This window comes from Centruroides sculpturatus, unplaced genomic scaffold (assembly GCF_000671375.1).
Source record: "Centruroides sculpturatus isolate CEXI.00-Female unplaced genomic scaffold, Cexi_2.0 scaffold659, whole genome shotgun sequence".
Lineage (NCBI taxonomy): Eukaryota > Metazoa > Arthropoda > Arachnida > Scorpiones > Buthidae > Centruroides > Centruroides sculpturatus.
In genome coordinates this window covers 218,334-244,327 of record NW_019384850.1, presented here as the reverse complement: position 1 = coordinate 244,327, position 25,994 = coordinate 218,334, and the positions used below count along the sequence as shown (strand labels likewise).

The 25,994-nt window shown below is 27.2% G+C and overlaps 1 protein-coding gene across 1 annotated transcript; it reads left to right on the top strand.

Annotated features, from left to right (window-relative positions):
* Positions 1-116: 116 nt before the first annotated feature.
* LOC111630463 (cysteine desulfurase, mitochondrial-like) lies at positions 117-25,778 on the top strand. Its single transcript, XM_023374562.1, has 13 exons — positions 117-176; positions 1,137-1,247; positions 6,864-6,952; positions 7,192-7,308; positions 10,431-10,568; positions 10,636-10,734; positions 17,781-17,784; positions 17,966-18,123; positions 19,291-19,396; positions 21,539-21,620; positions 25,346-25,429; positions 25,513-25,602; positions 25,688-25,778. The coding sequence occupies exons 2-13, from the start codon at positions 1,148-1,150 to the stop codon at positions 25,749-25,751; spliced, it is 1,131 nt and encodes a 376-aa protein (XP_023230330.1). The 5' UTR covers positions 117-176; positions 1,137-1,147; the 3' UTR covers positions 25,752-25,778.
* The last annotated feature ends 216 nt before the right edge of the window (positions 25,779-25,994 follow it).

Sequence of the window (25,994 nt, the reverse complement as noted above, 5' to 3'; positions counted from 1 at the left end):
AATAAATTAATTTACCTACGTATTTATTTACTAAATTTATGCATCGTTAATATTTTAAAGTAGTTAGTAGAAAGTTTTTAAAAACTTTTGAAAGTTTATGTTTATGTTTGTTTTCAAAACGCCAGAGGGCTGATCGAGTGAACATGTGGATTCGAAATCGATGTCGAATGTGTGTTGTAAGTTATATCAAAACTACTTAAGTGTTATTGATGATAATTTGAAGTTCGTTGATTAGAATTTAATATGTTTTTTTTTTTTTTAATGGAATGATGATATTGAACTAATGATTAGGAAATATCTGCTAAAAATTAGTGAAGAAGAATGTTAAATAATCTTACTTGAAATTGATACTTTTTTTACTTTAAACAGTTATATAAAATTATAAATAATATTATTTGAAAATGTTCTTTAATTAGTAAATATTGACGGCATTTCTTTTAAAATTTGGAATGTTTATATAATAATTACTTTTATTTATAAAACTAATACAGTAGAACCTCGAAAACTCGGCCTAATGTGGACCGAAGGGTGGCCGAGTTTGTGAAAATGCCGGGTTATCGGGAATGGGGTTAAAAAAAATAAGTACGAGTGTTTCCTCAGAAAATACTGTACTGTACTTGTATGTATTGTTTACTTGAGAATATAACAGAGAATAAACTGCCCAAATACCCTTAAACAAAGGAAAAGTACGTCCTTTATGAAGGCATAGAGCCTTTACTACATGAAAATGAAAATTAATGAATACACTGTGTACAGTAATTTACCTGATAAGACAGACCTCAGAAAAATACTTTATGAGAGGTTTTATACTTTTATAAAGCTGTCTATAATGAAAATTAATTAACTAAGGATTTTTTTGCCCTGCCAGGGTGTGGCCGAGTTATCCGGAGTGCCGGGTTATCGAGAGCCGAGTTTTCGAGGTTCTACTGTATTTTAATAAATATTTATAATTTAGTAAAAAATTGTGTATAGAATATTCTTAAATCAGGTTTTGCATGAATGACGACAATAATTGAGTAATGACACTTATCTGTTTCTAAAATATACTCTTTTTTTGAAACTTATGAGTGAATAATTATTTAAATATAGAACTAATTTTATGTGTAAATATTGAAATTTAATTTTTTTTTTTGTAGAAAGTATAAAAATGATAACAAGGAAGATATTACAGTTTGGATTAAGGACTGTGTCATTCTGTATTAGAAGTTGTTCTTCAAAAGTTCAGCCAGTTCATTCATCAGATTTTGGTAATGTAATAATATTTAAATATTTTAAATTAATTTTGTTGTCTCTACTGTGTATATTTGAAATGCTAGTAATATTATACTACAGAATTACAAATAAATTTTATTTGCAAATTTAAATACTTCATCCGAGTCATAATGTATTACATATATATTTATTGATAATACATAAAAAAATATACATTTATTTTGATCATTTAGAGATTTTTGTATTATTGAATAGTTTTCAGGTATTTGCTAATATTTCCTGTACAGAATGTATGCATCAGTGAAACACAGCAAAAAATTATAATTATTTCTAAAAAAATAATAATGAAATAGGTCAAAAATCAATATTTCAAATATTTTCATTACCACTTATCATCAGCATCATCAGATATATAATTTAGAAATATAATTTCAAATAAAGTAAAAGAATTAAAATAATTCACTATGTTAAAGAATATGCAATTCTATTGCTTAAAACATGTAGGGAATATTGCAATATCACATTTATTTTATAACAGTATTACAACAGTCAGATGATTGTTTCGAGCTCTACTTATGATCTTATTTACACCACACATGCTACCATTAGCTACCATACTATACCATAATATAGTTGGTAATGACTGCTTACTAGAGTTCTTGCCATTCATAATAAATTTAATAAAATTTTATTTTATCTGTCTGTCTGACTAATTAATTTTGTACATCACTTAATAATTATGTAAATTATAATTATAGCATTACGATGATGATATAATATCCTTAATTATTGTATTACATTAAATCAACATTAACTGATAGGCAAAGTTTTTCTTGTAGTTCATGAATACAAGCCATAATAAGTATGAATTTGTTCATAAATAGTAATAATGATAACAACAATAACAACAACATTTTAATATGCTATTATAGAAAATATATATAACAAATAAATAAATAAGTATAAATAATAATTGTTTGTAATTTATTTATGGTTTAAAAAATATGCCTAAAAATGATAATTAGATAATTAGATAATGATAACTGTGTTAAATTTATTTAAGTATATAAAATTTTTAAACAGTTTTTTTATCAAGTAACTAAAACGGAAAGTTCCATGTGACTGATACATCACACCATTGAATTCTACAGCCACTTTCTAACCAAGATAATGGAAATAATGAAATGGAGGCACTATCATTAAAGAGTCACATTTATTTTTAAAAATTCCATGTTAAAATTGTTCAAAATATTCATTTTGTCTGGATACTAGGTCCAAGCCCTCTGATTTATGAAGCATTATTGTTATTTTTTTTTATCTGAATGAATATTATCTCTATTTTTAATAATATATATTATTTTAATAATAAAAGCATTAATTAAGAAAAATTTTACTGCATTTAAGGCAAGTATGCGGGCTATCATATTTATTAAAAATAATAAGAATACATAAACCTAAGTAATGTAAATTGCAATAAAAAGAATTTTTCCAAAAAAATATGAGAATCATAAATCCCTCGAAAAAGAAATTGTATCATATCCAGGAGATTACCTGGTTGGAAATATTATGGAATAAATGATATTTATTTTTTCATTGATCAAAAAACATATATGACTTGAAGAAAATTGAAATGAATACATTCAAATATAATGTAATAAATAATGAGGCTAATCAAGTGACAGAACAGATAGAAAATTATTACAAGATTACAAGTTTAAAAATTTTGATTGAATTCTTATTATTAAGTTGTTAATACAGTTTTTAATGCAAAATGCATATTGAAAGAAATTATGTTATGATTAAATTCATAAAATAAGTAATATTAAAGAATTTTGTTGTTAAATAATATAATATATCTCAGATAAAAAGCTGAATGAGATAAGTTTTCTATCTATGCTGAGAGAATATGAAATTATACAAGGAGGTGATTGTGATGCTGCAACATCATCATAATACCAAAGCAATATTGTAACTAGTTTTTCATGTACTCTGTGTGAGATTTTATTTTTGGCTCCCCCCTCTTGAAAAAATAAAAAAACAAATATGATAGAAATGGTCAGTTACTTTTTTAACTTTGCCAAAAACATTATGGAATCAATCCTCTAAGGTGGCAAAAATTAAAAATAAACATATAATACTGATAATTTTTTAATATTCCATTTTGGGCCATTCTTTATTCTGAGCCCTGTTCTTGGGCATTTGTTACACTAGCCAAGTTACAACACTGATCAAAGTTTTGTTAGTTCAAAATAAAAATAAGTATAACAATGCATGTTGTGCAACTTCAGTGACAGAAAATAATCTTACACAAACAGAAAAAAGTAAAAAAAAAAAATAATAACTATATTTCAGAAGCACGTGTCAAACAGTGTGAAGCACAGACTAAAAATAATTACATACAAATTTGAAATAACTGCAATTTCAATCATTTCTAGCAAAAATAAAAAATGTAATAATTTAATACCCTTTTTTATTTCTCCTTTTGAATTCATATCAAATAAAAATCAGTCCATAATTTGTATAATTTATAAACAATCTATGAATTCAAAATTATTCAATTATCTATTTTTTATCTTTTATTTAACAATTATAAAAAGCTAATGAAACAAGAATGATGTAAAAAGTTAGATAACTAAGATAATTGAGTAACATTTTTCAAAAGACGACAGGGGGAAAGTGCCTTGATACTCTAAATCTGTCTTTAGCCACACTCATATTCTTAAAATCCTGCATATACCACTAGAACTACATTTTGAAAAATAAAGTGTTGTTGATAACATAAGTCTATATTTAAAGTAAGAGACTTTTTATACTATTCTAAGCTGTTTCAGAATATACAAAAGTGATATAATAATTATAAAAACAGTCAAACTACAGATTGTAAAATATTTTGTGTAAGGTAATCATTTTATATTTAAAGTTATTGCAGTTTATTTTTTTAAACAGTTATCCATTTGGTATTTTAAAACATATTGTAAAAAAAATACAAATAATAAAGATTTATACAAATAAAAATATTGAAGTCTTCTTTGTCAGCCTTTTCACATTCACAAGAAACTTGATCCACATTGGCATAGTTGACCTTTCCTTATAGGCTACTTCCCTGCCTATAGCTATGTAAATCGAGTAAAAGTTCTGTGAGTTCAGATATTTTTCATAAAATTTCATATTATAAATAAATTTCTAATTTTAGTCCTGGATTTTTTAGAAATTTATTTACAGTTATCCATTTGATATGTTAACATGATTCAAAGCATGATTTGTATGAATACTGGAAGAACATCTGAATGCAGAAAATTTTATTAAATACATCACAGCTTTTAAATAATTTGTTCTAAGCATTTATATTTAATGAATTATCTATTTTCATCAAATTTTAATTATAAATCAAGCAGATATCTGTTGTGACATTGTCACAATGCTGGGCTGCAATTTTAATTTATTTAATTTAAAATATATTCTCTCCACCTCAAATTAGTACTGTAGTGTCTTGCCCCTGTACATGATACTTTTCTATTAGCAATGGAGTTGATGGAGTTGGGCCAGTCATCTATCTAACTCCTTTCAAGGAAAAATTTTTGAATTGAAATAATGTGACTTTTGGTTTGTATATAGTTAATTGGGGCCTCCTGCCCCTAAGCTTTCCATATCTGGTCTTGACTTTCGTGTATTTAGCTCCATTCTCGAGATTAAGGAAAGACAGATAACAGTGGGAATTTATAGGTCTACAATTTTTTCAAATTGCAGCCCAAAAACTTTAAATTTGTTCAAGAATAGTATCTTATTCTTAGGATTTTGCCAATAAGGAATACAGGTTTAAATTTCAAAAGATTAATATATTTAAAACAATATACAGGATGTCCAAATGATATTGTGTTGTAGTATAATTATTAACATAAAAAATTCAGCAATTTAATCTCTATCAATAAAAATAAATTATTCAAATTATTCAATAAAACAATACAATTATAAATTTAAGCAATCTGTACTACAGTATCTAAAAATATACAGGATGTCCAAAAATTTACTATGTAGTATAAGTGGTTTAAGTAAATTTAATAAAAGTGAAGTTTTACATATGATATTGCAGTTTCTTCTGCAGCAAATGTTGAAAATGTCTTCCAGTCCCAAAATTTGGAAAGTGAGGTCCAGAGACCTAACAGTCCAGATTCCATATGAGATTATGCAATTGTCAAAGAAATCTTCTGAAATCCAGAACATGTATGAACAAGCAGTAACACCATCTAATGCAAAATGGAAATGTAAGACATACAACTTATCGGTCTCATGTGCAACACCATACATTAAATGTCATTACAAATTTCTCACTGCATAGTACTTTTTGGACACCCTGTACTAAACTTTTTAAGAACTTTTGTAGATAAAAAAAAAATTGCAATTAAACATTTAGTTTTTTTTACTTATCAAAATTTCCTAATTAAAGATATCATGAAATAGATCCATGCATGCATGATTACCAAAATCATTTTCAATGACATATTCTGGAAATATGCATATATGAGAATCTAATACATAATTTATATTATATATTCTAAAGAGTAATTACTAGAATTAGGACACTACACACTAAAAGTCATATAAGGTTTAAGAATTATCATTCATTTAACTTAAAACTTGTATGAGTTTTAGTCTAGTGTTCTAGCTTTAATAATTCCATAGATAAACACAATGTAAAAATTCTTAAAAGTTTAGCAACTCTTTGTACAGTACTTTGTAAAATTTAAAACTCTTAAATATCTGAAGACTGTGTTGCTTTCTTAATTAGTTTAATTGATTCAATAACTATTTAATTAAATAAATAATTCAATTCAAAATGCAGGATAGTGCTGGCTAAAAACTACTTTGTTCTGTCTCCAATTTTGTAAGTTTTCAGAAATTGAGTTTGAAATCATTAAGGATAATAGACAGAACAAATTGTTTTTGTTCTAGTGGCATCAGCAATGAAGATATGTCATAATATACTTGAATGAAATAGAACAATATAGTATTAAAATCTTAAATTATGCAAAAGTGAAGATAGAAAAAGTGGTTCTCAGCAGATATCTTTACCTATCCTAAAGGTTATATTCATTATTATTATACTATGTGACTTTCTGTATGAGTTATAAGTTATTCAATCTAGGTAACTTTGTTAAAGTTATATAAATTGAATAACTTTATCTCTCAGTTTCTAATGAAAACAAATAAAATGAGAATGAACTGCATAAAATAACTATATTCATCCACTACAGATAACAAAGCAGAAAATTTGTTATTTCAAGTTTAATTTATACTATTGGATTACTCTTTATCTTATTTTTTTTTCTGGATAATTTAAATTAATTTAATAGGTTTTTTTCTGTGCTTTGAATGCCATAAGATTTTACAGTTTTAATTCTAAATTTGAAATTTGAATTGCTTTGAATAACTAATGGATATTTCCAAGATATATGAATACTTTAAACTAATGTTATTTACTAGCTGAATATCAGAAAAATTTTAAATAATGTTTAGAAAAATTAATTTTTATTAATTATTCAGTTTAAAATTAAATATGAAAAATATTAATGTTAATGAACTACTTTGTTAAATAGTTTTATTCCTTTAAATAATTTATTTTATTGAGATTTTTAATTTATCTACTTAAACAGATGTGAAAACAAATAAGAAGATTTTTGAAAATGAAGAAGAAAGTCTCTTGCGACCTCTGTATCTGGATGCTCAGGCAACTACTCCTCTGGTGAGAAAGTTTTTTGTAATTTGGAACTACAAATAATATTTGCTCTTTCCTATAAATCTTAGTTGCATATGAAATATTTTATGAGTGTTTTTAGACTCATTAATTTTTACAATATTGTATAGGCTATTCTTGTGTCTTTAATTCTTAATTTAAGGAGCTTGAGCTAAATTTGAACTTAGCTCAAGCTTCTTACAATTCTTTTGAATCTAACTTTTGAAAGAATAAAAATTTCTTTGTAGGATCCCAGAGTGTTAGATGCCATGCTGCCTTACCTTATAACTTATTATGGTAATCCACATTCCAGGACTCATGCTTATGGATGGGAAAGTGAAGCAGCAATGGAGAAAGCTAGAAAAGTGTGTAGTTAATAATATCAATAGTTATACAAATTATAATATATATATATCTAATTAAATAACTGAAATTTATTTGATTTTATATGTTTATAACAGGAAAATGTTTTTCTTTAATAAAGTGATGCACAAACTTTTTGATTGGCAGGCCAAATTGCACATAAGTCATAGATAGGAAGCCACAAATATTTTTTATATTCCATATATATAAAACATACTTTTATCATTTGTGGGTGATGTGTCAGATATGTTCACAGACTGGATTTAGGCACAACTGCTTTAAATTACAGTAGAACCCCTCTAGTCCGCCCTCAGCTAGTCCGTCACTCCGGTTAATTTGACCGTGGTCGGAGTCGAGAAACTTGTCCCGACTCGTCAGTGACTCACCATCCATGGCATTTTTCTGTGTTTGTTACAGTATATGTTTTACATTGTGTGTACATGTACAGTTTTGTGTGTGTTTTCAACATGTCAGGAGTGAAACGTAAACATGTTACTCTTTCATTAAATGAAAAATTAGCAGTGCTACAAAGATTGGACAAAGGGGAAAATTGTTTATTTTACTTTTTTCTGATAATCCAACCTTTTTTGCATTCCGACCATACCCCCAGTCCCAAAGGTGACGGATTAGAGGGGTTCTACTGTATGTGGTAATGAAGAACTTCATCATCAAAAATATCTATTGTAATGATCTACAATCATATTGACTGTTGAATCATTATTATGATCTAAGAAAGATGAATGAAATGTTGAAATAAACTTTTACTATCATTAATACAGGATTAATTTACATATAATTGAGACTTGGAAAAAATTTACTAATTTGTAAATTGTCAGTAGATGAAACTAGCTGGAATGAAGAAGACAATAAAAAGATGACAACAAAGACATGATACATTAGTTATGATGAACCTGTACTGGAATGAGGACTAACCAGTAGAACAGAGAGCTAGTTTTTAAAAGATGATAGAAACAAACTCATTCAGACTGAATGGTAAATTTGGGGAAAAGATATTTCTTGTTTTCTATCACCAGATATCTCAAAGTCTAACATGTCACCTCTTGACAAAACATGTATTTCATATATTGTAATAGGTGCTAGAAAATATTGTGAAGCATCAAAAATCTAGAGTAATTGGAACCAGATTCCATCTGGATTTTCAAATATATTCATGCAAATTAATATTTTAAGTACTGTGAATTAAGTTTAGATGGTCTAGCTAGTATTTCACAAGGAATCTAGGAATAATTACAAAGATTCAAAATATAACTTACAGAATTACTATATTTAAACAAAAATTACAAATTCTGAATGAATGTTAAAATATCAACAATGAAGTTACCTACTCACAATTCTTCCAGATTGGAGTGACAATATTAATAAGTCTTCAAAGTATCTTTTAAAATAAAACTCCAGTACTTGCTTACTCATATAAAGACTGACATTTTCAATCCTTTCCTCTGGATCTTCTTCAGGTCTGTTTTTTAGAATCAGAATACTTTTGATTTCTTTGCAAGCATTACTTTTTAACCATCATTGCATATTTTAAAAACTCAACTTTTAAACATCTGTTTAAAAGTTTAAAAACTTTTTAAACAGATTTTAAACTTTAAATGTAAAAGAGAAATTGAACACATTTTTAAGAAAAGCAACATTTGCAAAAGCGTTCTGATTCTAAAAAAATCATAGATCTGATGAAGATCCAGAGGGAAGGACCAAAAATGTTAGTCTTTATATGAGTAAGCAAATACTGAAGTTTTATTTTAGAAGGAACTTTGAAGAATTATTAATGATGTTACCATTAAAAGAGGTTAATTTCATTTTTCAATGGCTGAATCTGGATTTTTGATGTCCAGATTTTTAATGCTTTACAGTGTAATTAAATAAAAATAAATTAACATTGTGAAGGATAACAAAAGGGAATGAGAAAGCAATAACTTGTACTTACATATCCTTAACAATAGTTTTCTTTTCTTTCCTAAGTGTTACACACAGAAACTAAACATTTTTAGCAGAAAGTGTTTTAATTAAATTTTTAAAATATCAACATTAAAGTTATTTGAAATTTGGAATTTTGTTTTAATTTTAATATTACAACTTTAGAAAGGGGTTGTATTTATATGTTGTTATATGTTTAGATCTCTCTATAATTTTTAATAAATTTAAATATTTGAATGTTTCATTCTACATTTTTTAAACATTTTTTTGTAATTTTATCTGAAAATCCTTTGAATAATAAAAATGAAAACACTGACACATGTTCATAGCTGTATATTTATATAATTATAACCATGTTGCATCTCTAAATCATCAGCATAAAAATTGATTCTAAATTAAATAATTTTATTAACGTTTTTAATTTATACTCATTAATTATAAATGATAATTTTTATACTGTATTTACATACATATAACAGCATGCTCTTACATTCAAGTATAACAGTATACACTTATAGATTGGGCAAAATTCAGTTTTTTCATTCCATATAAAAAGTTGTTGAAAAATCCAATAAACTGTACCAAAACATGCATTGATTTGTCAGTACAACTTATTGACACAATCAGTATTTGAAGAATCTTGGTTATGAGTAAATTTTTTTAGAGGCATTGCCAGAGTATTTCTTCCAGAACTGTCTTAAGGGCAGTTTTTTCCATCTTTCAATCTATTATTAATTTTTATCTTCCAGTTCAGAGCATTACTTTGCAATCACAGCTCAATAGAATAAATAATAAACTTAAAAAAACTTATTTACTAATTAATAAATTTGGCAACCTTCCATCTTTTTCATATTTCAAATGCAAATTTGGCACATGATCATTTTTATTTTCTAGATTTAAATACAGATTGGTATATTTTGATCAAACATTGTATTATAAATATTTTAACTGACCGTTGTTGCCCTCTTACATTAGCTTGCAATTACTGCATTTGTCTATTGCAACATTACCATAAATGTAAGAAATAAATATATAATTTCTTAAATTTATTTCTAATTAATTTGAGCTCTATAAAAATTGTATTTTTATTTATTGACATTTTTTAATTTTATGGCATGTATTGTAGTAATATTAGTTCGTAACAAGTTTGTAGCAATATTAAATTTAAAAATTTTTCTTTTAAAAGCAAGTTGCACAGTTAATTGGGGGAGACCCAAAAGAGATTGTATTTACAAGTGGCGCAACTGAATCTAATAATATAGCAGTGAAAGGTGTTGCAAGATTTTATGGTGAAAAGAAGAAGCATGTTATAACAACACAGATTGTAAGTTTCGAAAGTATTTTAATATCATTGAATAAATTTATTTATTGACATGAAATATGAATTTCAGGAACATAAGTGTGTATTGGATTCATGCCGTGCCCTCGAAGCAGAAGGTTTCGATGTTACTTACTTAAATGTACAGAAATCGGGACTAATTGATTTGAAGGTATGATTTTATAATGCAAAATTGAAGAAATTACAAACAATTTATTTATTTCTAACATATTGACAAATTAGTTTATTAGTTTTTTTGAGATTTAAAATTTATTATTTAGAGTGAGAACAAAGCTCTTTTGTTATACATATTTCAGTTATTATTGTGTCTTTTCAGTTCATTCAGATTATCAATTTGTTTCTTTATTTAAGAACTAGCTGATATTCCATGTAAATAATATCTCAACCATCTGCAGTTTGGCTTATTTACAAAAATTAGTTTTCATAAATATTTTAATTTAATGCTCACAAAAATATAAATTTAATCAAAATCTGAGAAAATCTATTATTCAACTCAATGTATTGTTTTCAAAAGAGAAACAACATGCTGATAAATTTCTTTAGAAACCAAATTCATTCATTGAATAGAGCAATAAACACATTTTGTTTTTAAGAAATTTATCAGTAAATTATTTCTCTTACCTCAAACACAGTACAAATCATTTTACAAATCTTGGCCGGGAGTTATGCATTATTTGAACAGGGCTTGGATAATTTAAGAATGTGTATGCCAGTTATCCAAGAGCAGGTTCATAAACCTATTAAATTTAAATAATGGGTGGCAAAATTTGTTACATATCAGCAATACACAAGAGCCACATTCTTTATTGAAATGATGTTTTATATTATATATAGTTAAAATTCTATACTTATCACTATTCTGTAATAAATATTACTTTACATTATCTAACCAATCATAAAATAACAGTAAACATTTAACTCCTTTGACTTTATAAACACACCTTAAATTTCAGTTATCTGTATCAAAGTTAAGTTGCAAGTTAAACTTAAAATTCATTTATATATCACACTTCATAGTAGTCACAAACTTATAAAAATATGATGTATATGTAATTAGTATGTACCAGATTTATAAAAAGAAATTATATAAGTATAAGAGAACTGCAGTAAGGTCTATAGCCTAATGCAGGATGCAAGATGTAGTTTGGCCATTGTGATTATATAATCTTTACCCTTACATTTTAACATCCTTTCTATTGTGCATCACATCATCTTGGTCAAGATTTGTGAAATGTATTGTATCAGGTATTTCAAACTTTGATGATATTGTTTTCACTATACAATATTTCCATAATGTTTTCTGTAAATTAATGACACACTAACTTTTTTGTTTAAATTCTTTTATAAATTTTTTATTAATAAATTTGCAAGAATATTTAAGTATTTATTATTATTGAAAAATATATTACTATTAACAAGCATAAGTTTTGACAAGATTACAGATTGTAACATTTTACCTTGAAAGTGCGAACAGTGCAGACAAGATTTTTTTCCAATGCAATGTTAATAATCATTTCTTAGACTTACTAAATAAAAACAAAATGATTAATTTGACTTTTTTATTAGAGTTAAATCAGTTATAGTAGTTTTTGTTAGATACAAAATGTTCTTAAATTAGAATAAAAAGAATTTAAATTAAAGGAAGATAAGATAATTCAAAACAAATTACAATATTTTATGTTAAAGTGAGTCAATGATTGTTGCAAAAGATGACTTTTCTTTAAATTGAGAAGTATAATACACTATTTACCTTATAAAATTTTGTATATGATCTGATATGATGAGATCATATAGCAAATAATACAAAACAATTCTTCATTATGAAGAATTTTCAAGAAATGGCTTCTCTTGTCTGTATCTTGTTTTTGTTTAGCTCATTAAAATAACATATACTACAATTATTTTTGTAATACTGATTAAAATCTTATAAAAATCTTTAATTAAATAGGAACATTTTATTTAAAAAAACTGTACATTTTGTATACAGTAGACCCTCCTATAAAACGGGTTCATATAGTTTGGATTCCTATATGATGGCGAAAAAATTGCGACAGCTAAAAAAACTCGTATAATTCGGTAAAACATCATTGCCAACTCGTGTCGCAACAGGATTGGTCGAATCTACACCAATAACAGATATTGTACAAACTGTTGAGTTTAAATGAGCAGCAGACCTACTAAAAACCATTTATTATTTAACGTCCATAAAAATTATATTTATATTAATGATGTTTTACTTCTTCAGATTGATTACTTCTTACTTCTTTAATTCTTACTTCAGATTGATTACTTCTTGCATTTTCGATGGATTTTTGAAGCACTAATTATAAAAGTTTATAAAAATTGCAAACAATAGCAAAGAATGCCGTTACTCCAACGTTACCAACTTTGATACACCTCGTGAGCAGCAATCGAACATTAGAATTTGTACAAAAACAGAATAATGATATGCAATAAAAATAAATCCACATTATTTATTACAAATTTATTATTTATTACTGGCTAAAGACTTCAACACCACTTTACAACTGGCAAGAGAACTTCAGAATTCGTGCAAAATTTAAATTTTAGATATAGGGTTAAATTGTTCATAAGTTTGGAAGTTGAACGTTTGTAAGTAGGGAAGCTCCTGTATTTAACTTTTTTGCAATAATGCACATATTCACACATACGCACAATTGTACATTCTTGGCATTACAAATGGCTGCTGTGTCAAAGAACTTTTGGATTACCCAGTATATATGTTTATGGTAATGTTTTCATCAAACTTGACATTACAGTCGACCCCCCCTATAATGCGGTAGATACATTCCACTTTATAAGAATTTCACGTTGTAGGAATCTTAAATACATGAGCCAATCACAGCCCGGCATGTGTGCAGTTTACAGACTATGGCTGTTTGAAAGGTTTTCTTCCATAAAATTAATTGATTCTAGACTAATTTGACTCAACATTTCCAAAACACATATAATTTTTTGGAAATAATCTGTATAAACTATGCTATAAACAAAATATTGTAGGATTACTTACCTAGTGTGCACCGTTCGACAACGCCATTGCTTAAGCTTGTTTTTGTCGCGGAACAGTGCACCAAATGGCAGGTGCATTTTCTGATAAGTTATTTTTCTGCAAAAAATTCGCTGAACTTTGGAGAGATCATTAATAGAAATAATTTTTATGGCCGTTGAATAAGAAATGTATAAAATTACAGTACTGTATTAGACTTACAGTATCTAATTTATATACTGAACAGACGATAGTAAACTCAACTTACCCGCCTAAACTCTCCATAGCGTGTAAGTAGTTTGGCTGCTCATCCACTATTGGTCCAGATTCAACCAATTCTGTCACGACACATGTCAACGGTGATGTTTTTCTGCATTTTATGAGTCTCTTTTAGCGTCTTTATACTAATACGGTCGCAATTTTTTGCCGTGATATACTAATCCGCATTATATGAACCAGAGGTTCGACTGTACTTAAAAATCTAAAATTAAATAATGTTTCTTTTCAGTAAGTTCTAANAAAATAATCAGATATGTATATTCTCTAGAATGTGTAATATAAATAAATTATAATTTCTTATTGTTTGCAATTTATTGAACTGTGGTATATTCCTTTACACAATATTTTATTTGGATATTTTCATGTTAGTGTATAAGGCTTATGAATATATAAATGAGATTTTATAATTTAAAAAAGCTTTTGAAGCCAACATACAAAACAGTATCTTAATATACTTTTTTAAAATCACAATGAAGTGTTAAGTAAAGACACTAGACCAGTGTTTCTCAAACTTTTTGCTTATGCAACCCAATATATTTGTTTGTAATGGTTCTACATCCCAAGTGCTATTATAAAATTTTAAAAAGTCTGGTAAACTGGAGTCACTGTATATTATATAATGAAACAAAATTATGCATTATTGATAATAACTAATACATGTGAAATGTAACATTGATTACATTTATATTAATAGCAATTCAAGACAATTTTGATTCATAACAAATAACTTACTTCAATTTCAGTTTTTATTATTGAAATTTAGCTATTAAGAAATGTAAGACTGATGATTGTAAATAAAACAGACCATTTCAAAATTATTTAGGAGTCTGTTTTACTTTGAAAAATTAATGAATGCTTAATTTTAAAACTTAATAAAACCTTTTTTAAAATATGCCTTTCAGATTTTAAGATTTTATTAATTTCATTTTGTATATACACAAAAATAATCATTTATTGATCCACTTGTGCAAAAAGTCATCCATTATTTATTTTTTATAATTTATTGTTATGTATGACAATAAACCTAAAAGTTTGAATAAACAAGGAAATATTTTCAAAACTATTGCAACTTGAATAACATTATGACTACTACCTTACATATAATGATTTTCTATTTTGATGTTATTCAAAGTAAAAAAGAGAAATCAATTTCATATACACGTATTCACTGATGTTAACTTTATAACTAAATGACAATAATAATTATAAGAAAAAGTTCTTAACAGTTTTTAGTACTTAACCTTTCAACAGTGGACTAGTCGGGTATGGTTCTACCCCCAGCAGTGGAGAATAAATATGGGAAAAGGGAAAAAATGTGGGATTTTTAAAGTATTTTTCCACATGTTTTTTTTCATTACTGTTTTGGAAAAAGATTTTGTAAACAGTTATGTCTAGGAAAGAAAAGTCTTTTTTTATTGTTACATAATTCATTTTTTATGTGAATTTTTTTTCGCGATAGTTTTAGGCTAGTTTTTGGTGATATGCCCCAAAAGAATTTGATGACTATAGTCACTGAGTGGCTCACTGAATGGCTAACAGATGCATCTACTGTTCTTAGTTCTTACAGAATACTTTAGTAATACAAATATTACAAGTATTTCTGTGGAAAGTAGTATCATTACATGACCTGTTAAAATTTTAACATGACCCATAGTTTGAAAAATGCTGCACTATACTATTCAACATCCTTTTATTCAATTCTTTATGCTGGTCGATTCATCAGTCAAAATGCATTTTTGACTTGAAAGTTCTTCAGTTGATTCTAGAATACTTTTGATTTATTATCTCTTTGTTCAGATAAACTTTTATTTGCATTTGTTCATATTTGTGTAAATATAATAAAATAATTTTAAGACAAAAATTGTTCAAACAAGTTAAAATATTTACAAATACTGTTTTTTGTGTATTGACATTGTTTAGAGGAGCTTCTACTTCCTCATCAGGGTAATTTACTCCTTTTTCCTCGTCTGCCCCTGTAATTATCCTCTGCTTGCTTTCAATCCTATATTGGAAGACTGCTAGTTTCTGTGCATGGGTGAAAATGTATTTACCATTTACAGCNTTTTTTTATATGTGTAATTATTATTTCACCTTTTTTTTTTATAAAAATCTAAATTATGACTAGCTCTATTCATTTAAAATTTTATGAATTTAAACAAGTTATAAAATTAGAATTGAAAATATGTATCTCAGATATTGAAAATAATTTCTCAGACTGTTTTGGAGATTTATAATATTAAGTTATGAGTGTGATTATGATTTTCAGTAGGGGTGAGCTGTTGCAATGATTCTCAATTTTTTTTTCACTATTGGCATGACTCAACCATTTGAATATTTATATATAAGGAACTGTATACTTAAAATCTTATATTTACTTATAAGATTTCAAGTATAAGGTTGAATCATATAATATTGAAAGTGTACAGTTTCTTATATAAAAAATATTTAAATAACAATAAAGTACAGTGAAAATTAGCATTTTTAATTATTTTTTGAATTTTTGTGGCACCCCTGTGAAGATTTATAGCACATCAGTTGAGAATCATTAATCCATTGTATGCAAAATGTTTATTTAGATAATACTTTTATATAAGATTCAATAGCTGAATCATAAGATATCTTTATTAGTTTAGACACATAATTTTGACATAGTTTTACCTTTCTATCATGCTTTGTGTCATATGTTACAACAATGTAATAATAAATTATTCCACATTACTATTACTTCAAGGTTATATTATTGATTTATCATTGTTATCATATTTTAATTAAAATACTGTTTATTTCTGAAAAAATTTTAATATTAGCAAACAAAATTATTGATAGATAAATCCACTTACTACTTACATACTTGGCCATAATTTTTAGAATAAACTGGAAGAAAAGAATTGGCCCAGAGTGGGACTCAAACCCGTAACTCTTGCTAATCGTGCAAGAGTGAAGGTTTGAGATGCATTGTCAATTATGCTGCTCGGACTTTCGGTCTGATTTTTTCCAGGTATATTTAACTTACAATATAACCATTGTTGTTTATTGTGGTGCCAACTGGGGTCGTATTCAGCATCATTGTCTTGGGAAGAAAAGAATTGTCCAAGGGCACACTCAGGTTTGAGTCTCTCTCTGGGCCAATTCTTTTCTTCCAGTTTATTCTAAAAATTATTTAATTAAATTATAATTATTAAATTTAATATGAGATGGTGCCTAACACCTCTCTTTATGGACAAATTAATCATTAATTCAAAATTATTATTGCCAAAATATAGCTCAATATTAAACAGCATTTAGTGTAGCTTTATGTTACATTTCAAATATCTCGCCTCAGCTGGAATCACTCTGCTCTTATGTTTTGTTCCCCACACCTTACAACCATACAACAGGGTTGAAGGATCACACTCTTGTACACAACTATACTTGTACACAGAATACATTCTTATGAATCAATTACCCTATGAAGGTAATTATCATACAAGCATTTGCTCATTTTCCAATCTTCCTATCTATTCTGCCATTACTCTCAAAGGTGCTCCCCAAGTAAACAAACTCCCATACCTGCTCCATTGTCAACTGTTTAGCTATACCTTGTACTCACTAATTTGCTTATCTCTTTCAAACACTACAATCTTTATTTTTTCTCCTTTTATTCTCCATTGTACTGACTGAAAGCAAAAGTGAATTGCAGTATCCCATTGACATGAGATACTTCATATAAGAAGAAATTGAACAGTTCACCACCCAGTTTCATGCCCATTTCCTCTTCTCTCAGCTGCCTCACACATTTATCCAAGTACATATTGTGAATAACCAGGGAAACTTTGCACAGTCTTGATGCATGCTCATATTCACAATGAACCATTCTAACAATTCCCCAGCTACTCTAAATCCATAATTAGTGTATATTGGCATTTTAATAGTATGGTAATAAAAAACAAGTTTAATTTATTTAAAGATAGGAGATGTGTTTATAATAAATATAATTTAGTGTAGCTAAATTTTTATTTCAACTAAAGTGTATTTAAATTTGAAAAAAGAAATTCATAAAGTTTTTAATTGGGATAATAAATTGGTTGTTTAAAACTTTTAAAAAATTATTTTTAAGGTGTAGGAGCATTGTATGTTCGAAGAAGGCCAAGAGTAAGAGTTGAACCAATTCAGAGTGGAGGTGGACAAGAAAGAGGAATTCGTAGTGGCACTGTGCCCACACCATTAGTAGTTGGATTGGGTGCAGCATGTGAAATAGCTTTGAAAGAAATGGAAGTGAGTTCATGCTTGTAAAATTTTGATTTTTGTCAATATACAGTAAAACCTCAGATGACCTCACTTTTGAGGTATAAAATTTCCGTCCACATAAGTGAGGATGTCATCCTGGTGAGATTACGAAAAAATTGACATAGAGAACTGTAATTAGTTTAAATCCTGGTAAAGTTTATTAAAGATCATAAAAATAAACAATAATTGAATAAAATAAAATAAATCCTTTACAATATACAATAATTCAAACTTTCATAAAGACTAATGCATTAACTAACATACTAGAATATTGAAATACAGAGTACATGTACAGTAAATGAAAGCTGTTTGCAATAAGATTCAAATACTGTACAGTACTAAACAGAATTGTTTAGTACCCATAGATGGAATCAATGTCTTTATGAAATTATGATAAAGGTTTTATTTAAATACTATATTTTAATACGAGACATCGGAAAAAAATTATTAAACAGAAATCACTAGATATGCAGAAGTATCCAAGTGTCGAAAAGAATTGTTTAGTATCCACAGACAGAATCAATATATTTAAGAAATGATAGTAAAGATTTTATTTAAATACTATATTTTAATAGGAAAATTCAGAAAAATTATTAAACAAAAATCATTAGATATGCAGGAGTGTTTAAGTGTCAGAAAAAATGTTAATAATTAAACCAGCTTTACCTCAGGATCATTGATATTTTTCTTTGTTGAGTATTTCAAGTGACACATCAGTGACATAGACTGATCATTGTTGATTTGAAGTTATATTTTTATAAAATACATTTAGATTTTGTATAAAATTATTGAACAAATATGTAATTATCTTTCTTTTTACTAAATTCTGGAGATAAATTTAATTTGCCCAACATAAATAAAGATTATTTTATTTGAATGTCATGTGTTAAGGAAACTTAACAAACTGTTTCAAAACTATAGCAATGAAACTAAATTCTATTTAAAGTATTTTAAACAATATGTTGAGTTACAAATTTTAGGTTTTCTTATTCTCTTTACCACATAAATGGAAATAATATGGTGTATCTTTGTCACCTTATGTCACTTCTATCTTGGCCACAAAGTGAGGTTTTACTGTGTATTATACATTAAGTTATATTTATTTGATTCTGAGTTTGCTTATAAGATTTTTAAATTTTAATAAATTTCTTTTAGTATGATCACAGAAGAGTTGAAGAATTAGCAAAGAAACTACTTGACAGTATCATGAATTCTGTAACTCATGTTATCAGGAATGGTGATCCTGATCAGACTTACCCAGGTGTTGTATAAATACTAGCATAAACTTCATAATTTTATAATTTTTTTATTAATTTTTATTGCCATAGAAAAATTATTTCACAATTATTAACATAAAAAAATTGACAAAATGTAATGCAATCTGTAAGATGCTGATATCTTACATCAATAGTATCAGATCATCCACTGTATATCATATTTTTGTGGAATGACCAACATGCAGCATAAAAACCAGCATGCCAGTTAAATTATGACTAAAATATAAAATTAATCAGATCTAACAAAACTACTTAATTAAACGTTAAAGAAAACATTCTTCCAAATACAATAAAATAATAACATTGTAATTTGACTGATTTAAAATCAGAAAGAGCAATTTTGTTTACAAGGCAATAAAATAATTAACAACTTATTGACAATAGTAGTAGTTAGTCAGTCAGTGTGGGCTACAGTGTAAGTTGAGATAATTTACAGTGAGTTTTTTTTAATTTAATGTGTTTATTTTTGCATTTTTGAATTAAATAACAATAAAATTCACATAAAAAAAAGCACTTTCAGAATTCCACAAGTAGTTTACATTGTTAGAAAGACGACAAAATGAAGAAATTAAACATATAATTGTAGTTTTTGATGTAATGCTGACAGTTTCACAGTTTTAGAATAAAAACTTATTCACTTTTTTTAATGAATCCTCTCATCCTTTCTTTAATTAATGCATCCTTTAATGCATATAACCTCATTTAAACTGGCATGCCAGTTTTTATTATATGGAAATATCTGATTTCATGGTCTCCCCTGGATAGAGCAGCATGCCAGGTATTTCAGGAAAATACAATATATTCACTGTATACTTTTCTATCAAGAAATATATCATATAGATCTTATTCATATTTCAAAAAAACAGTCAATTGGTTTCAAGCTGATGGTGCTACCCAAAATTTATTGAGTTTTTGAAAAACTGGATACCTCTATGTTGATGAAAGTGATAAATTTACCATAGGATTGCATTCTGCTTCTTCAATTTTGTGCATAAATCAACACAAATGACCTTGTAAACTGCATGTATTTATGTGCTAGTGCTTCCTCTTTATGCTCGTAAGTATTGCCAAAACATATGCTGATGCTATCTGCATTACATGAATGTAACAACAAAATGATAAAAATAGTTACAATACTTCCACAGTTTGTTCATCATGAAGATTTCATATATTGGATTCCGATTTATGAAAACTGTTATTGATATACATTTGCAATTTATATTTGCAAACTTTTTATATTAAAAGTATTACAAAATTATAATTATGATACATTGATAATTTGTACATGTTGGTCAGGTTGATCAAATTGTAAGGTATCAGCCTATCATGAGGAATTCAGATTCAAAACTGAATCTGCTTCTAGTTTAATTTAAATATCATTCTTCATCTCACTCTTGATAGCTGATCCCATATGGGTTGAGATCAGACATTATGGACAAAATTGAACCGGTCATAAATCATTAAGGCTTACTACACATTATCAAATCAGTCAGATCATGATTTTTATGTAACAACTATTATTAATTATATTTATGAAATTTTTAATAGGAAGCTCGGTATTTCTGATTGAGTAAAAAAACAAATTTGTATAAAAGAAAATTATTAATTAAAATTTATTAAAATTAAACTTAAATGATTAATTATAAGTAATTTTGTTCAATTTAGTTGAACTACTTTAAGCACTGAACATGGAAAAGAATTAAGCATTTTAAATGAATTCATTTGTAAAAGATTATTTATAAACATGTTCCTGTTTGTTAACTATAGTATGGTTGCTATAGTTATGAAAAGCATTTTATTCCATTAAATACTTTTATTTTTTACATGTTCAGTAATTTCAATTAAATTAAACAAAATTACTTTCAATTAATAATTTTATTTTAATTTTTAACATTTCTTTTTCTTATTAAATAGTTTTATTTTAGGTTTACTACAATGATCAGACTACATATTTTCATAAAATAATTTTGCATAATTGTTTCAATAAAATTTCAAAAACTAAATACTTGTAGGTATAAAATATAACATAAAAAGTTATTTATTTTATTATTTTTGAAATTAAGTAAAGAAATATAATGAAAGAAAATTATCATCATTATGATAAGTAAGTAATTGAATTTTTACAGGATGTATAAATCTATCTTTCGCTTGTGTTGAAGGAGAGAGTTTATTGATGGCACTTAAGGACGTTGCACTTTCTTCTGGAAGGTAAATTTATGATTTTATTGTTAAACTTCAATCATATTAAGATCTTTTATAAACAAACTATCAGAAATTTGAAGATTTTAATGGATAAAACAGTTACATTAATGCATTTAATGATTTATGATACAAAATCATATGTAACTAAATAATTTCATGTTTTAGATTTAAAGAAAAATGTTTTCTGAAATACATTTCAGTTTAACATTAATTATCATGTAAAAATTTGGTCTTAGTAGTAGTTTTCATACATCAAATATGAAAATTAACAAATGATGTATTAATCAAATATCTAAAAGTTGGATTTTTTATCTTTAATCATTGAAACAAACAAATAGCTACTATCTTGTACTAATATTGATAATTACATTAAATTTAATAATTTAGAATATTCTGGTAGAAAAAGGACTTGACTTGGACTCAAAATATTTTAAATTATTAAAGTGAATTCTAAAATTAATATAATTACATCATTATGCATTCAGATAGAATTGTCCAATTACTGCGAAACTTGCCATACATCCATATATCAGACAAGTATCCTATAAACAGGCTTGCAGAGGCACTCTGTATTCAGAATTTTCAGTAGTCTTCAAATGCCAGGTATGTTTGTATGATACAGTCAAAGATATTATGCACAGATGACAGAATTTGTCAAAGGTTGCATTATCAAGTTGAGGGAAACAGGATGGCTTGCCAAATTGTCCATTATCTGAACTGTTCTGACCTGACTGCATGGTGGTCAAGGACAGTTGTCAGGACATACATGGCAGACATGCTCTGGATGCCTTAGATGGACCACCAGGAGTGATGATCATCTGATTGTGAGACATGCACAAATAGCTACAATGGTGTCTTTATCTACCATTCAGAGACATATGGAAGCCTTACTGTAGAACCCTGTCTCCACTATGCATGCAAATTTGCCTGCACAGTGACCACTATGCATATTGCCATTAAAACTCCAAACATTGTTGGCTTTGTTTGTAGTAGTGCTTCAACAGAGAAGTATGAACTGTTAAAGTATGTTAAAGACTGGTAATGTATCATCCTGGCAATGTATTCCAGTTCTGTTTAGAAACAGATGATTACCATGCTAGTGTGAAGGACTATTATTGAGCAGCACACTACCTCCGCTACTAGTATGTTGATCTGGGGACTGTCATATGATAATGGGTTATCTTAGTAGTGGTTCAAGGAACATTGATGGACCTATCTTAGTAGTGGTTCAAGGAACCTTGAACACAGGATTCAAGGAATCCTGAAACTTCATATGTTACCTTTTTGATGATAGGGCTGCAAACAGTCATTTTCCTGCAAGTTAATGCTTTTTGGTCACACACAGCTAAGGTTTCTTAAGAATGTCTTCATCATTGACTTGCCCAGTCTTCAGATTTGTTTCCCATCAAACATTTGTGAAACCAGATAAGACATCAACTTCAGCCCTATAAATATGAGGGATTTGGAGCAGCAATTGTAATATCTGTGGACAAACCTGTTGCAGAATAGCATAATGTGTCTGTAAGCTTTCATGCCAGACCATATCACTGCTTTTATTCAATTTCAAAACCTCCTCCTTGATGTATAACTTTTCTGTCAGTGAGCATATTAATATTAATACAAGATAGCAGTGTAATCTGCCTATTTTTAATCAAAATTTATTTATTGCAATGATTAAAATCTAGTCTGACTACAGCCCAAAAGAAATCTGAATTTTAGATAACTGATAATTAAGATTTGTGCTTGATTTTTTTGTATATGGTCAATATTAAATTTAATAGCATTTTTGTCCATTAATTTTCAATATTTTTGAATAATTTAATACAGATATTTCCCTCTTTATTTATGTCAGTAATTCATTCCTGAAAATCATGTGAGATAGGCTCACAATTAATGTGAAAACAGTTATAATGTATTACAATGTTAATTCAAAATTCCCACTTAATTTCTGAAAACTTAATTAAAAGACAATACAATCCTATGTATAATCTACAAACTACAATAGACTCACTATAGAGTGGCTTTTAGGAATTAGTAATTCAAACACAAATCATTTATTGTATTCATTCAGACACTTGGCAAATCTCATCATTAAATTTTATTTAGTTGATTGTCAAAAATGGATGCTATATTGAATGATCAATATATTAAATCTTATCAGAAAAATGCCAATTACATCAAGCAATTTTCATATCTACATAAGAAAAATACTCTGAATATAAAATGCTATCCTTTAAAATTACATTATTTAAAGCAATTTTTAAAATCAATTTAAAAAAGTAAAGAAAAATTTACATAAATTTACATAAGTTTTAATAATTAAACAAGTCAAATTAAAAAAATAGTAATTTTGATTTAAAATTTTGTTTTAAATGTTCAGTTATATTTTTATGAAAGGTTGGTTCATTTTTATTTTCACATTTGTGGATTGTATTTGAAACTTTGCTCTGATAACATTCTGACCATTAATAGGGTCATTATATCAATAGTAAAATATTATGGATATGGAAGATTGGCCTGGACCTTGTCTATTGGTCTTTATATTATGTGAATCACTGTATTGAAGGTCACTATAAAGCAAGAGTACTGTATCATATTAGGATATAAAATGCTTAATATATTGCTTTCTGATCAGTAAATAGTTAATATGGTTGTTAACACACAGTTGCTCTGTATGTATTAAAATGTTTGGATTACATGCAAAATGCTTTTACATTCACAGTATGGTATAGAAAATAATATGCAACAATAAAGAAATTTGTTTTAAAAACTGTAGACAAAAATTTACAATAAAAGACAGGAATGTGTTATTTATTCCTTAACAAATTTCAAACATTCCTGTAAATTGGAGAATTGATTTATTATTATCAGTGGCACAAAGAGTGTTTAGGCTTTCTGCAATAGGAGGTGTTGATTTTCCTTTTCCAGTACAGTAGAGCCTCGATTATCCGACTCAATTGGAGACTGTGGTTGGTTGGATAATTGAAAAGTCAGATAACCGAAAAGTATGAAAAAATCCATTATTAGTGTAGTATATTATTAAATCCCATATAATTAGTATATTAGTATATCACCATTAACTTACTTCGCGTTGAATTTTCATCAATGTTAAGCCTAACAAAATTTTTTTAAAATAATAATCGTCGCTATTGTATTGTTAAAAATTAGAAAATTAAGCCTCATTTAAATACTGGCTCCCTTTCATGGTCGAATGAGTGTTGCCAGCTAAAACACGTAAAAATAATATTAAAGTAGCCAAGACATAGCCAAATATTGTAGTGCCACATCACCAGCGGACATTTGAAATTTGCCGACTAGGATGGTCGGTTAACCGAGGTGTCTGTTAATCGGGGGTCGGATAATCGAGGCTCTACTGTATTATCTCTATTCAAGACACATATTCCATTTTTTGATATTCATTTTTGATAATGTCTATAAATGATTCTAATATTCTAAATAATTGTATTTGGCTTTTAACTTGAGACATTTCCTGTGAGATATGTTGAAGTTTTGGACAAATATAAATTTTTCTTAAATAAACACTGGTCAAAAAGTCTTGCATCAAGAGATAAGTATGTTCTGTAAAGTTTGGATACACAATCCAAAACACATTCTGCTGAGAAAGTGTTAAGTGGGGATGTCTATATTTGAATTATTATGAACATTAATCTAAATATTTATAAATTTTATAAGATTATATGCATTAGGCAATATCATTTATTTATAAACAGTGCCTGCACTTCTGCTTCTCTGGAGCCTTCTTATGTCTTGCGTGCAATTGGAGCAGATGAAGATCTTGCACATTCTTCTATTAGGTAACATTTTTTGGGTTTTTTTTTTATAAACTGATAAAAAAGAAATATTATTAGGAATTTTAATACTAATGATGTTTTTACAGATTTGGTATTGGTAGATTTACCACAGAAGAAGAAATAGAATACACTGTGAAGAAATGTGTTTATCATATAAAACGACTGAGAGAAATGAGGTATTTACAAATACAAGTCCTTTTATTTTAACTTTGATATATGAATATACTAAAACATAATTATTTTATAAAAATATAACAACAGTCCTCTCTGGGAAATGGTTCAGGAAGGAGTTGATTTAAAAACAATTCAATGGACCCAACACTAATTGTAACAAGTAAGTTATTGTATTGTAATTGTATTAATATAAAGTAAGAATTCTATTTAAAAAATTTATCTGAAATATAAATACAGTACAGCATCGATTATCCGCATCAGTTGGGGACTGGGGTTGTTCAGAAAATTGATTTTTCAGATAACCGATTATGTACAAAAAAATATATTGACCTATCCCATGTTGAAATTTGTTCAAATCCTGGCACATCCTAAAGTACCCTCTCATGGTTGCACC